The 14,729-nt window shown below is 52.4% G+C and overlaps 1 protein-coding gene across 4 annotated transcripts; it reads right to left on the bottom strand.

Annotated features, from left to right (window-relative positions):
- Nucleotides 1–2,818: 2,818 nt before the first annotated feature.
- On the bottom strand, nt 2,819–10,415 carry ZNF263 (zinc finger protein 263). Of its 4 annotated transcripts, none has more exons than XM_056134981.1 (6): nt 9,658–10,395; nt 8,766–8,946; nt 8,318–8,352; nt 7,918–8,044; nt 5,175–5,291; nt 2,819–4,749 (listed from the first exon to the last, which is right to left on the bottom strand). In XM_056134981.1, the coding sequence occupies exons 1-6, from the start codon at nt 10,042–10,044 to the stop codon at nt 3,581–3,583; spliced, it is 2,016 nt and encodes a 671-aa protein (XP_055990956.1). In that variant the 5' UTR covers nt 10,045–10,395; the 3' UTR covers nt 2,819–3,580. The 4 variants fall into 4 exon arrangements, with proteins under 4 accessions (XP_055990956.1, XP_055990955.1, XP_055990957.1 ...); XM_056134980.1 differs by having other exon boundaries at nt 8,318–8,391; nt 9,658–10,394; XM_056134983.1 differs by having other exon boundaries at nt 4,461–4,681; nt 8,318–8,391; nt 9,658–10,415.
- Nucleotides 10,416–14,729: the final 4,314 nt, after the last annotated feature.

The following is a 14,729-nucleotide window of genomic DNA, read 5'->3' as shown; positions in this document are numbered from 1 at the left end:
TGCTCCAGCCCCTACTTTTTGCAAAAAAAATTCAAAGCATCACCTGAGGGTAGGTTATTAGAATTAAACTACCAAGTCAAAGAATAAGAACATTTTTTACAATTTAATTTATAAAACTTTAAATTTTTACATGTTACATTGTTTCAGAATACTGCGAATACTACGAATCAGCGAAGTTAACGTTTGCAAATATTAACTTAAAGATCCTGCACGAGCAGAGCCTGGCAAGCTCCCTGTGGAGTATTCGATATGCCAAAAAGAGTAACTATCACAGGTCTCATTCCTCTGACCCTCAAAGAGCCTCCAATCACTGGGAAAGACCAGTAAGGAGAGGCTGCTAAAATCTCAGGGCTGGAACGAACAGAGATGTTACTGGCGCCTGCTCAAGTAAATCGAGGAACAACAGGATGACAGTTGATACAGTGAAATTGTTTCCATCTTTCTACCAGGACTTTGAAAGGGCTTTTCCCAATATCTTAAAGCATTAAATATTATTATGCTGTTTATTTTTGCTAATTACACAGCTAAAAGAACACTATCTTTTAAGTTTAAATTATTTAAATCAAAAGGAGCGGGGAGAAGATCAACACAGCCAGAGAACAGAGGCTTCTAAATGGAGAGAATCCCACCGAGTGAAAGAATCCCATGGCGCATGATGGGATGAGATGCCAGAAGGGAATGCCCAGAACTGGAGTAGCATTATGACTGCCCCCATGTACTTGATAAACCTGATTTTTGTAAATATCAGATTTGTTAGAATAATTCTTAATTTTGTATTCATTTTTAATGTTCCCCATATCATACATTGCGTCAAGGATCTACTGTGGTGTGTATTCTCTTCTGTTGGTGCATATGCGGCAACTATGGCTTCCAATGAATGATTAGGTGCAAAACTGGGGTGTGGAACTAGGACAGTGGGTCCCACTCCCAGAGTTGGGAGCATTGAGATGACACTGCAGATGGAGTTACTGCAGGTACAACAGGCGACACTTTCTGTTGGTCTGCTGAGTTTTCCAGGGAGGTAATGAGTTATTTTCCCCCCTGAAAAATAGGCTAAGTCAAATTAAGTTTGGGGATCACTGCTGTGGTACCTAACCAATCTCCCTGATTAACATGTTTTAATATATAGCAATCGTCTTCTTACTCCATATTTTCAGCCACACCCAACAGTGCTCAGGGGCTACTACCAGCCCAGTGCTTGGGCGTGATGGGAAACTCTTGCAGTGCTTGGGGGACTATGTGGTGATAGGGATGAGACCTGGACTTCCTACATACGAAACATGTACTCCAGCCCAGAAATAGTAAGATAAAAAATGACATTTCAGAAGGGACCAAAGCCATGGGCCCAGTGGTAGAGCTCGGCCTTCCAAGTGTGTCCCCAGTCTGATCCCAGGGATCACCACAAGAATGGAAACAAAACTGACACAGAAACCCAGGGAGGCAACACTGAACTGAGGTCAGGCAGCTGGTTAATAAGGGGATGGTGGCAGGGCAGGGCTGTCTCCGTCTCTTAAATTTGCTGCATTTGATACCTGGTCAATAGCTTCAGCTCTTCTCCCTAGCCCAAATTCTGTTTTCCTGATATTCGGATTTCCTATTCCTGGAATACCTAGTATTTTACCTGTCCCAGAAATAGTTAAAAAGACAATCCTGACTTCCTGTTCTAGAATATGAAGCTTATCCTTTAAAACTTTTGCCCTCACCTGCTTTTTCCCACCACTAAGGGTCAGTAACTGTTACAGTAACGTGGTTAAAGAAACTTTAGTACATCTACACAATGGAGTACTACGTAGTTGTTAGAAAAGATGAAGTCATGAAATTACATACAAGTGGTACTACATGGAAAGTAACATGCTAAGCGAAATGAGTCAGAAAGAGAGGGACACACATAGAAAAACCGCATTCATCTGTGGAACATAAAGTAATAAAATAGGAGACTTAACACCCAAGAATAGCCGACATAAATACCAAGAGGTTTACTCCATGGCTTGGAGGCCAGCCGCACATACTAGGGGAAAAGGCAGCTCAGATAGAGAAGGGAGCACCAAATAAAGGGTGTTGGGAGGATCCTCCCAGGATGGGAGATGCATGCTGAAAACAGACTATAGACCGAACATGATTGCCACTCAATGCCTCTTTTGCAAACCACAGCACCCAAAAGGAGAGAACAAAAGGGAATGCCCTGCCACAGAGGCAGGGTGGGATGGGGGGGTTGGGGGGGTGGGAGGGATACTGGGATCACTGGTGGTGGACAATGGGCACTGGTAGAGGGATGAGTACTCGATCATTATATAACTGAAACCCAAGCACAAAAATTTGTAAGTCTACAACTGTACCTCATGGTGTTTCACTAATAAAAAATAAAATTAAAAAATAGTCTGTCAGGGGCTGGAGCGATAGTACAGGGGATAGGGCGTTTGCCTTGTACGCTGCTGACCCAGGTTCAATCCCCAACATCCCATATGACCTCCTGAGCTCCACCAGAAGTAATTCCTGAGTGGAGAGCCAGGAGCAACCCCTGAACACTGCTGGGTCCAAAAGCAAAAAAATAAAAATTCTGTCAAAAGCAAGGCTGTTCATTGTTTTATCTTCTAAAAGTAAACACTAAGCCGAGAATCTAAGACATTTTTATTGCTGTACACCAAAGACAACCTGAAACCCTTGGGGTACGACCATGGGCGGCTGTCTTAGACCTGACACTGGTCACAGTCCGTACCTCAGCCTTCCCAACTCACCTACGAAACTCCCAAAGAAGCAAGTCCACTAACCAAAGCAGGAAGGAGACAAAGGTTCTCAAGAAACACTTACACAGTTTCATATTTACTGAAGACATTTATTACCAAACATTTCCAATAGAGAAAGGAATGTTCCCTAATGCGGCTTTCTAGGGTCCACGTTCTCAAAGTCTCCCAGGGACTCCATCTTTCATGGAACCCTTTAACGGAAAACCGTTTCTCTTCTCTGACAGAAGTGGAGAAAGTCGCGATTTCTGCAAAGGGCAGACTAACGCAGGCTCCTACTTCCTTTGCCAATTCCTGGGTTGACCACGATCAGCAAATCACGGCTTCCTATTTCCTTCAAGCCCCTGGGTCCTTCTGATCTTTGTGTGCGTGACCTGCCGACTGCTACTCCTGGTGGGTCATGAGGAGTGCGGGGGCTCGGGGAAAGCTGCAGCCCCCAATCTTCTGCGGCCTCCTGATTTCCCCGAGAGCCAGGAACCCAAAGCTGCTGCCGAATGTCCCAAACGCGAAAGCAGTAACAAAGAAACCACAGATTCCCAAAATGCGGGAAGGCACCCAAATCACAACTTGGCTGACATCCAGGGCGCGGACGCCCCTGGCCCAGAATGGACTGAGAGGGACTCTGCCCTGGCAGATGCCCCCAGAGACCTGCCACATCAGTTCTGACAGAATTCCTCTTCAGCCTTGTAAGAATCCTTTGCGGCCTCTGCACCGCTTTTCCATGACATTAGAGTGACTGCAAAAATGTCAGTCACTCGTCAGCTGGGCAAGGAGTGTCAGCTCCTACATCAGGACGCTCTGCACACGCCACTGGCCCAGGGTGGAGAAAGCCCCTTGTTCTATCCGGTGTGAGTCCTCTGGTGACTCATGAGGCGGGAACTCCGAGAAAAGCTTTCTCCACACTCATTACATTTATAGGGTCTCTCCCCCGTGTGGGTTCTCAGGTGACGAATCCGATTGGAGCTGTGAGAGAAACTGTCTCCACACTCATGACAGGTGTAGGGCTTCTCTCCCGTGTGAACTCGCTGGTGCCTGATCAAGTTGGATCTATGGGAGAAATTCTCCCCGCAAAGGGTACATTTGTACGGTTTTTCTCCGGTGTGTGTCCGCTGGTGTCTGGTGAGATGCATGCCCTGCCGGAAGCTTTTCCCACAAGTCAAACACTCGAAGAGTTTCTTCTCTGGCTTAGGGGTTCTGTGAGGTGTAAGAAATGGGGTGCTGCTGCTCACTGCTTCTCCACACTCGGAGAAGGGGAAGAGCCTCTCCTTTTCATGAGTTCTTTCATGTATGACAAGATGAGAACTACGAGAAAAACTTTTCCCACACTCGGCACACTTATAGGGTCTCTCTCCCGTGTGAATTCTCTGGTGCCTGAGGAGGTTGGAACTGTGCGCGAAGATCTCCCCGCACTCGGGGCACTTGTAGGGCTTCTCCCCCGTGTGCGTTCTCTGGTGTCTGTGCAGGTTGGAGTTGCAAGAGAAGCTTTTTCCACACACGTTACACTGATAGGGCTTCTCTCCCGTGTGTGTGCGCTGATGGCGAGTGAGGTGCGTGTTCTGACTGAAACTTTTTCCACATTCAAGGCACTTGTGGGTGTCCTCTCCCAAGTGTGCTCTGTGCAGTGACAGAAAGTGTGGATTCCCCCCGAAGATCTCACTGCACTCCATACCCATACACAGTCTTTCCGCTGCATGGATTCTCTGGTGCCTGATTAGGTTCGAGTTGTTAGAAAAATTTTTGCCACACAATGGACACAAGTGGAGTTTCTTCGGCTGCAGTTCCTTCGGTCGCCCCAATTCTCTGCAACCTGTGGCTCCCAGGAGAGACTGTTCCATCCGCTCCTCAGGGTGAGGTTCCCAGTGCCCTTCAGCCCTGTCCTGAGGCCTTCCCTGCTCGGGACTCCAGGGGACCTCCCCCCTGGCCTGGCCAGGGAGCAGCACCTGAGGATGGACGCTCTCAGGGAAAACAGAGTGAGCATTTTCTTCCTGGTTCTCAAATTTCTCTTGGCCTGGTACAGCAAGAGAAACCAAAGCCCTAATCATTTCTACACTGGCGAAAGGAATCCATGACCCTGCTGCTCTGTAAGGTCAGAAGCCCAGAGAACTGATTCCATCCCGGCTTCCTCCCCACCCCCACCCCGCACACTTCCCGCACCCTGGAGAGAAATCAGGGCAAGAGTGCAGACATCACTCAGGAGCCAGCTCAGACCCATCAGAAAGGGGCCTGTACCTCCCTCCAACTCAGTCTGACTTCAGCCCCTTGGATGTGGGTCACCCAGAGCAGGCCTGGGTCGAGGGTGGGCAGGGGAGCCCAGAAAGAAAAGACAGACATGCGTCACTGGGATGAGGTGGGCAGTGGGGACAAAAGCAAAGCCGCACGCGCATACACGCAACAGCAGGAGGCTGGCTAGGTGGGCCTCACTGCAGTTCGTACCTGGAGCTGGGCTTCGGAGCCTCAGGCCCTCCTTGCAAGTCTGGTAACTGGGTTCCCACAGCTTCCCCCCTTGCTCCATCTGGGTGCTCAGCATCTCCTGATTGGGATCCTGAGACTCTGCTCGCAACGAAAGAAACAGATTTCTGAATCACCGCTTCCCGGGGCCCGAGAGGTAGACAGTGGGGCGGGCATTTGCCTTGCACACGGCCAATCGGGGTTCAACCCCTTGCATCCCACATGGTACCCCCAGTACTGCCAGGAGTAATCCTTGAGCATCACCAAGTGTAGCCACCCAAATAAAAGTAATTACCTCTTCCATTTACCAGGCAGGAGGGAAAAAGACAGTTCCCGCCCCTATTCCTGCCCCTAACTCAATGGACATGGACCATGCAGGAAGTCTGGCAAAATCATCCAAACACACGAAACTGCTCCTGGCAGTCACTTTTACAGAAACTGGGTAAGGGAACAATGACTTTCTTCCTACACTTCTGTAGGCCCTGGGATAATTTTTCCCCCAATGACAACTGAATGTTTATTTTTGTTTTTGAGAACTGAATGACTCTGTAACCAAAACTATTCAATAAACCAGGTCAAAGTGATGTTTTTTACTTGTTTCGGGGAGCAACACCTGCAGTGCTATTTCTGGCTGTGTGCTCAGAGAACTACGTGTGATGCTGGGGATCGAATGGAAGCAGACACGTGTGCAGCTTAGGCGCCACAGGTGCTTTAACCCCTACATTATTTTTCTGGCCCACGTGTGACACTAACATATATGGAACTAAATCTGATCTGCAACTCCATGAGAAAATAAAATGCAACGGAGACTCAGAAGGACAGCTAGGCTCCAACAGATCATGAGGTTACAACCCAAGTGTCATTTCTGAGCTTCAAGGAAAACCTCCTTCCAACTCCTACAGAGACTCTAAGCAGTTTATTTTCAAGAATTTGTCAACTGGGGGCAGGAAAATACAGTGAGTAGAGCATGTGACTTGCACACAGCAGACCTGGGTTTGATTCCTCACACCCCGTACAATTCCCAGAAAAGCCATGGTACTATCTCTCCAGCCCGTCTTTTTTAATTTTTTCAAAATTTTATTATTTTTTTAGTATATAGGTTTTGGGCCACACCCAGAGATGCTCAGGCTCTGCCCTCAGGAATTACTCCTGGCGGTGCATGGGGGAATCATATGGAATGCGGGGATCAAACCCAGGTAAGCCACGTGCAAGGCAAACACCCTTCCCACTGAACTATCTTGTCCATTTGAACGTTATTTTTATTATACTTTTGTTTCTGGCCACACCCAGCAATGCTCATGGGTTACTCCTGGCAATGTCTGAAGTACCATAAGGGATGCCTGGGACTGAACCGGGTCAGACACATACAAGGCCAACACCTACCTACTGCCCTATCTCTGCAGCCCAAAGTTGTCTTTAAAGACTTCCTTCACTTTTGTCTGCGGGTATGGGTGGGCATATACCCAGCAGTGCTTGGGAGGCCATGAAGTACACAGAGGCTCAGTTGATACTGAGCCACCCTGGGCCTCCCACATGCAAAGCTGCCTCTCCATACATCTAAGCTACCTCCCTGGTCCAAGACTTCTCCAACTAGTTCTTTTTCCCCTTGACAGGGTGGAATGTTGAGATTCTCCCAAGCAATGCTCAGGAGATCTGGGGGCCCCACCTGGTGATTCTTGGCCCACCAGTGGTTCAGTGTGAGAACCCAAGGAAGCAGCACTGCTCAGACCACGTGGTGCCAGGGATTACCGAGAGTAAACGCAGCGCTGGGAACCCGCAGAACACACTGACATTGCTGGAGGAGCCACGGGTGTCAGTTACCAGGGTCAGCACAGACAAGACACTCGCAGGAACCCCGCACTAGCTATCTAGCCCCAAAACAGACGTTTCAAACATACAGAAAAGTTGAAAGAATTCTACAACATCTGTACATGTGCTGCCTAAATCTAACCATCAATTTCCCCTTACATTTTTAGATCTCTGCACAGTAATTCAACATATAGAACCATTTTAATGCTCCTACAGAATTTTTACTTCCTGAATTAAGGGTTGGGGCAGCTGCTAAGTAAGAATGTTGATACAACTGCCCCTTAAATAGGCTTCAGGGAAGGGCATAAATATATTAGTGGATGGGAGGGCTGGAGCAATAGCACAGCGCGTAGGGCTTTTGCCTTGCACGCGGCCAACCCAGGTTCGATTCCCAGCATCCCATATGGTCCCTGAGTAACTCCTGAGTGCAGAGCCAGGAATAACCCCTGTGCATTGCCAGGTGTGTCCTCCCCCCGCCAAAAAAAAATTGGTGATTGGGACCAGAAAGGTAACACAGTGGGTAAGGCACTTGCCCTTAATATATGTCCAACTCAGGCTCAGTCCCTGGCACCCCGTATGGTCCCCCAAAACAAAAATAGTGGAACATAAGGTGAGATGCAAACCTGAAGGTTTGCATGGCATGAAGACACAGCATCCTAGTACTTGGATTTGATTTTTCCTACCTCAGAAAGTCCAGTACAGTTCAGATTCTGCCACCCAGCTTTGGATCTGAGATCTGGGGCCCATAAATGTGCCAACTGTGCCATCAGGTAGATGTTTAACTGATCCTGGGACAGAGGACTTTGAACAAAGGGAGATCATCTGGCAAACCACATAACGTTCTATCTGGGAAGTGGGTATCAAGACAAGATGCTGGTTAGGTAAGACTGAGTGCTCATGCCTGGAGAATTGTTCTTACCCAGTCCATCCACAGAATCAAAGGTCTCCTGCTCCGTGTCCCGGGACAGCATTCTCTTGCTCGGGTCCTGCTGCTCCCACTCCTCCTGGGAGATGTACATAGCCACGTCCTCTAAGCTCTCAGGCAACTGAAAAAGCACAAAACCTGCCTTTAGTCCAAGACACCAAGGATAATTCACAGTGTGTCATGGTTTAAACGGGCAAAACTGGGGGTGCTGAGGACACATTTCATGGGGTCGAATGCCAAGCCTCCAGTGAGGCGTAAAGGAGACAACAAAGGCGGATGGTATGTTTGCGTAGGGGAGAAAGTGCCCTGAGTGACAGAGGCAACCCCCAAGAGCAACAAGAGAAAGGGGAAAGGGAAAGTGCTGGGAAAGAGACAAAGGCAACTTCCCCATTACCTGGGACCCAGTCATCTCCTTGTCTTCCATGTTCCCTTCAGGAGGAAAGAGAGAAAGCCAGGGAGCAGATAATGCTGAAGGTAACAGAAATCATGGTGAGAGTGGCACTCCCGATCCTTGGAAGCCCGCTCAGTACCCACCCACAGTCTCTCCCTCGAGGACTGGAGGCTAAGGTGACAGAGGCAGGGGAGGGCTGGAGAAAGGTGGGGAGAGGAAGACAGGCGCCCTTCCCGGCCAGCAGCAGCCAAGGTCCAACATTCAGCCAGCAAGGAAAGTCTCTTCTTCTGCATATAAATGGACTTATCACCCCCCCACCCCTCCCACCACTGAAGACCCATCCCAAGAGGTCAGAATTCCCGCTCCTAGCTCTAGGTGCTCCCTTCTGATGGCTCAGGGGCAACCCCAAAGCCCCCTCCTCCTTCCCTCCCACCTGCCCACTGTTCCTCACCCCTCTCCTTTACAGCCTGGGGGTCCCTTTGGGGGCTGGGGCCTAGCAGCTCCTGCAGCCTGGGGCCAGGGCTTCGCTCAGTCTCCATTGGCTCCAGCTTGAAGCTCGGTGACTCTCGTGCTGTTTCCAGAGGCAAAGGCTCCTCCAAGAGCACTTCTGTTCCCCGCCCATGGTTTGTGACCTGGGAACCAACCCACAGCACTCACCATCACCACAGGGCCCGGAGGAAGGACCCAACCGGCAGGAAGGGACATTAGCCCGGGATTCTGAGGGCAGATCTTTGACCCAGCGAGGAGAAAACCAAGATCGAAGGGGTTCCCCATCCATTCCCAGCAACATGCCCTTCCCACACACCGCCTCTGAGCACTAACTCCCCTTCTGTTTCCCCACACTGCACTAGATGCTTCTACTCAGTACTAACAAGTTGACCTGGAGCAAGCACCTCTAACGCCCAAGTGCCAACGGCTTTCACCAAAACTCTAACTTAACCTGGATCTCACTCTGGGAGGATGCCAGGTGGCTGGGCAGCTCCGCACCAAGACTAACGGATGCAAATGGCCTGCCGCTCCCGCCCCAGCCCTCGGGAAAGCCGAGGAAAGTCTTTTATCATGGTCATCTGCCACTGGCTGCGCTGGGCCCGTAACAGGAGAAGTAGTCTGCTCGGAACCAAAGATCGGAGGCTTTGGACCCCGCGCACTAGCTCCGGAGCCTAGGAACGCAAACACTTCAGTCTTATTCTTCCCCTGCGGCGACAATCGAGAACGACTTCCTGCCAGACGACCGAGAAGTAAGATCTGCCCCGGGCCCCCAACCGAGCGGGTCTGGGGAGCGGGGCCGGGGCGAGTCTCCGTCGGCGGGATCCAACCGCGCCAACGCCGGCTTTCGTGCTCACCTGCTGCCTCAGGCGGCCGAGCTCTCGCTGCATGTCCTCCACGAGCGTCACCGCCTCCTCGCCGCTCTCGGGATGCAGCTCCTGCACCCTGCTCTGGATCTCCTGCGGCAGGATGGTCAGGAACTGCTCGAGCACCAGCAACTCCAGGATCTGCTCCTTGGTGCGCAGCTCGGGTCGCAGCCACCCGTGGCAGAGCTCCTGCAGCTGGCTGAGGGCTTCCCGGGGCCCCGCGGCCTCCTGGAAGCGGAACCGTCGGAAGCGCAGGTGGGAGGCCTCGGGGCTAGGCCCGGCGTCCGGCGGGGGAAGCTCCTGGCTCCAGGCGCAGTCTTCCTCCAGCTTCACGATCAGGAGCCCTTCCCGGTCCTGGGGGCCCGCTGCCGACGCCATCCCGGGCCCCGGACTCGGCTGCGCCCACCTAGGAGGACGCCCCCGCGCTAGGATGGCAGGCGTCGGCGGCGCCAGGAGGCCGGGACGAGGGGGACGCCCGCGTGAGGACGCAGCCGGCTCCCGTGCCCGCCCTCGCCAGAACCTCCCCGGGGCGGGACCCGCTCGGGCCTCTGGTCCCCTCTTCGCGGACTCACGCAGTCCCGAGCGCTCGGCGCCCACGCCGGAAGTCCCCGCGCGCGTTAGGCGTCCCCTGCCCACTGCGCCTGCTCACGCCGACTTCCGGGTCACGTTCCGCAAACCCGGCGTCGGACATTGGTTCCGCCGCGCACGGGCTCGCCGCCGGCCAACCAGGAGGACGCTTTGCCTGCACGGGCGGGACTAGGGGCGGGGCCACGGGGCGGCAACGCGGCTCCAGGGTCGGACTTGGACGGTCGTTTGGTCCATTCGCAGGAGATAGGCCCGAGCGAAGAGCGCTTACGGCAATAATCCCCCGGGAGGTTTACTAAGGTGTGGCCACGCGAAGCCACACTGCCGGGGTGTGCCTGGACATGTGGGTTGTCGCCGAGCTCGTCCGAGAAATTCTTACCCACGCCCAAGTATGCTAATCACGACTTGGAGAATAACAGAGTTAAAGGCGGTCCCCACCCCCCTCCGGTGGCGTGAGGCTGATAGGAAGGGGCCAAGTTCTCCCCTGTCTCCCCGGGAGACATTTGAATCCGGGGTCCGTGGCGCTCGCTGGCTCGGCTTCGCGGTTCGGCCGGAAAGCGGCTCCTCCGCCCGGGTCAGCGTTGCCGCGGGGCGTGCTGGGAGTTGTAGTCCGTGTCTGCCTGGGCCGGCTTTCTCCGGCCACAGTGACCCTGATGTGGAACCCGGCCTGCACTAACGCCGAACGTTATCTAGGAAAGGAAACCGGGAGAATCGACTTCCCGCCCAGGCCGAGAGGGCGGCCCAGCTCTTCATTCCCTCTTGCAGTGACTAGGCCCGAAGGCCTGAGCTAGTGAATCAGGCCTGCCAGAAACGCTTTGCTCAAGTCCTGACTTCAGGCAGCGAGTCCTCACAGTACAAAATTGGGGGACTGGAGGGGGGGCCATGCGATGTCAGGGAGTGAACTCAGGGCTTCTGTATGCAAAGCTTGGAGCCCCAGCCGGTCCTGGAGCACTTCAGACTTCGTGCGAGCGAACTGGGGGTCAGGAGCGAGGAGGGGGGTGGTCCCTCCTTTGGTGCGCAAACTATGAGGAACCTCGGCCTTAGGCATTTGGGCCATTTCCCACCGCTCCAGAAAATGATTTTTATACTTCAAATCCGCTAAGATCATTCGAATGTTTCTGATACTCATCTCTCAAGACGGGGCACCGAGGCCCCCAGAACGTGCGGCGCCCGGAATTATTAGCCGCCACTCCTGGTCCGCGCCTCAGCGGTGGCAGCTATAGGCTGAGGGAGCTGCCAATCACTCCAACGGCACGGCAGCCCAGCGTCCTCCCGTGACGTCACGCCGGGGGGCCGCTCGCTAGCAATCCGATTGGTTCCGCGCGCGCGGAGCCCTCTGGGAGATGTAGTGCGGAGCGTGGGCTGCGCCTGCGCTCAGAGGGTCAGGCGCGGCGGAGGCGCCCGTGACCTGTTGCGCGCGTCCGGCGCTCTCGCTGCTCTGTGGCAGTGTCTTCCCCTGGTATCCGGCCTTCGTGTGCTGCCGCTGGAATCACCTCGGGCCCCCGTCCCAGGGAGGTGCGTGAGATCCGAGTGCCCACTGCTGTGCCGTCAGTGAGGCGCACACGTATCCCCCGGTGCCAGGCACTGTCGCGCACATCATTTCATTGAATTATTGAATGTGGTGTGACAGGAAACACGCGCAGACGAGTCTAGGAAGCTGCCTCGGCGCCTTTCCCTTTCATTTTCCCGGCGGGGCTGTTGGTGCCGCGGGGCGGCCCCTGGAGGCGCGGGTGGGCGTTGCGCTCTCCTTCTCCGAGCCCCCCACCCCCGTTGCTTCCTGCACTTTCCAGACTCCAAAGTTTCGGTTCGGGGGTTCAGGACCGGCTGCGCACCTGCCGGAGAGGAGGTAGCTTTAGGGGGTGAGAGGAAGGAAGGTGGGGTGGGCAGGGGTGGAAATCAGCTTCTCAAACCTCTGAGCCTTAGCTCACCGTCCCATTGGGAGGGATGTGGTGTGGGAATGGAGCCCGCAGCAGCTGCATGCAGGGCAAAGGTCCTACCTCCTGTACTATCACTCCAGCCATGGATAAAATCGGAGTTTAATAACTCTACAACTCGACAACTAGACATAGCAATTTTAAAAAATGTGTAATTCACTGCTTCCGAAGTTTTCAGTATTACCTTATCGCAACGGAAACATCCGGGGTGCCCGAGGGGGAGCCATTACAGCATCCCGGGCACAGGCTGCGCCCACTCAGCCCACAGGGAGAACATGGCTTCCTCTCCCTCCAGTCTTAGCCCACCCAGGAGCTGGTTCGTGTAAAAAACTATACTCGCAGAAGGTTGTGTGTTCGCGGGCTCTCTGGACGGCTCTATCTCACCGCCCGCGTTCGGTACCCTAGAGCCGCTGTGTGTGGCCTGCATCGGGACGGCTGTTGGCCAAGGGCGGATGAAGGAAGAGACGAGGGCCAGGCCGGTTGATCTTAGTGGCAGTTTGTTACAAGGAAGTTTATCCCATAGAAGAACTTATGTTGTGGAGGGCCTAGGTTCTCTCAAGCACATGTTCCCCTTGCTAGTCTCTCGGTAGTCCATCTTTCCGCCCTGCTCTCTCCTTCTCCAGCTCCCTTCTAGTCTGGGCTGACACTCCACCCAGTCAGGTAGCCAAATCAACATAAGAAAGCCCTTCCTGACTGCTCAAGGGCAAGATACCTCTTAAGGAACTATCAAATATCAACTATTCCTGAGGTTATGCAGGAAGGACAGAACAGTGTTATCTTACAGGTTCGGACTCACGGAGCAGCTGCAAGTATGCTTCTTAGTTTGAGACTGAACAGCAGATGTCGTTGATCTGGGCTGGGATAAGTAGATGGGTGGCCCAGTTTCTTTCTGCCCACCCTGATGAGAGAGAGAGAAATAGACACTAGAGAAGCTCATAGACACTAGAGAAGCTCCCAAGCCTGTAGGATTCAACATGAATGCCTTAAGGTAATTCCATGAGCCTTTAATATAATGCCTAAAAATTGTATCATCCGAGTGAGCTCTTCCTTCAAAATGACCGCAAAGTTCAGAGAGATAGGACAGGGATTCGGGCACTGGCTTGCATGTGGCTGACCTCAGTTCAATCCCCACCACTGTCAGGAGTAGCCCCTGATGCTTTTGTTGCATCCTGGAAGATGGCTGATTGCTTGCCTCTCTTCACACCTTTCCTTCTCTGTTGCCTTTCCTAAGGAGGTCAGATTTGGGGCCAAGCAATGGTACAGCAGCTCAGGTGCTTTGTCTGTAGGCAGCTCAAGTTCAATCTCCAGCACCACATTTGGTTCCCTGAGCACCTGTAGAAGTGATCCCCAAGCACAGAGCCAAGGGTAAGGTCTGAGCACTTCCAGGTGTGGCAAAACTAAAACACACACACACACACATCCCAACGTTAGCTTCTCCCAAAGCCTTTGTCAGATCATGCCCACTCATCTAAGGTTAACAGCTATGTCCTTACTATGGTCTGGAAGTCCTCAGGTCCTAGGCACAGTCACCCCAGGGCCTTTGGATGTGCTCAGTGCTCACTACCCTCCTTTCTTTAGGCCTCTGTCAAACAGAAACTTCTGTGACCACCATATTTAGACTACATATATATTTCCTTGTTATCAGCCCACATGTTTAGGAAAGAACATGAACTCTGCTATGAAGAAGTAGGGATAGCCAGAGGCATATAAAAAAGTATTTTAAAAAGTATCTAAAAATTTTTAAAGGAATAATTCACTCTGGAATTGCTTCTGGCACTGCTCAAGGAAACATATGGGATGCAGGGGGTTGAACCCAGGTCGGCTGCATGCAAGGCAGGTGCCCCACACCCTCTGTTCTCTCTTCTCCCAGTGTCAGGGATTTGTGCCATTCTCACTAGAGTGAGATGGTATCTCATTGTTCTTTTGATTTTCCTGACAATAAATGACAGTAAATACTTTTTTTATATGCCAGAGGAGAAAAGCCTTTTTATCCTGGTCAGCCTGAGCAGCGTTACCTGCTGTACTTTCTTTAATTACCAACATTATTGAAATATCAAAAAATGAAAGCTGGGGGCTGAAAGAGAGTGCCAAGGGCTGGAGACCATGTGTGGCATGCCAGAGGCCCGGGTTCGATCCCAGCACTGCCCATTCCCAAGCACCCTGGGGAATGACCCCTGTGTAACCCTCAAGCGTCTGTGAGGTGTCTGTTCAAAAAACCTAAAGATGAAAGTGGCGTGAGCCTCATACCCAGAAAGGACTCTGTCGTCAAAACACCATCTTTCAAGGGCATGCCTCAGAGCTGTGTCATCAATTGCAACATTTCCTGCTGCAGCTGGGAAACCCCACTTCCTACCAGGGCTGACCTGGGTGCTCATGTGGCATGCAGAGGGCTTTCCCTCAGGAAACACGAAGCAGCCTATTCCGTGTTGCATAATTTCATCAGCTCTGCCTCGACGAGTGAGAGGCACTTTCCAGGCGTCTGTGTCCACAGTACTGGCATTTCTGACTCAGGGACACCTGGGCAATGCCCCAAAGGTCCACTGA

This window comes from Sorex fumeus, unplaced genomic scaffold (genome assembly GCF_029834395.1).
Source record: "Sorex fumeus unplaced genomic scaffold, SorFum_2.1 ptg000110l, whole genome shotgun sequence".
Lineage (NCBI taxonomy): Eukaryota > Metazoa > Chordata > Mammalia > Eulipotyphla > Soricidae > Sorex > Sorex fumeus.
This window is presented reverse-complemented; position numbering and strand designations above follow the sequence as displayed.

Excerpts from the sequence above, each read along its gene's own strand:
- ZNF263 (XM_056134980.1), bottom strand. The coding sequence starts at position 10,044 with ATGGCGTCGGCAGCGGGCCCCCAGGACCGGGAAGGGCTCCTGATCGTG. Across the intron at positions 8,947-9,657 it reads TCGGCCGCCTGAGGCAGCAG|GTCACAAACCATGGGCGGGG; the intron begins GTGAGCACGAAA and ends GTTGGTTCCCAG. Across the intron at positions 8,045-8,317 it reads AGGAGATGACTGGGTCCCAG|TTGCCTGAGAGCTTAGAGGA; the intron begins GTAATGGGGAAG and ends GTGCTTTTTCAG.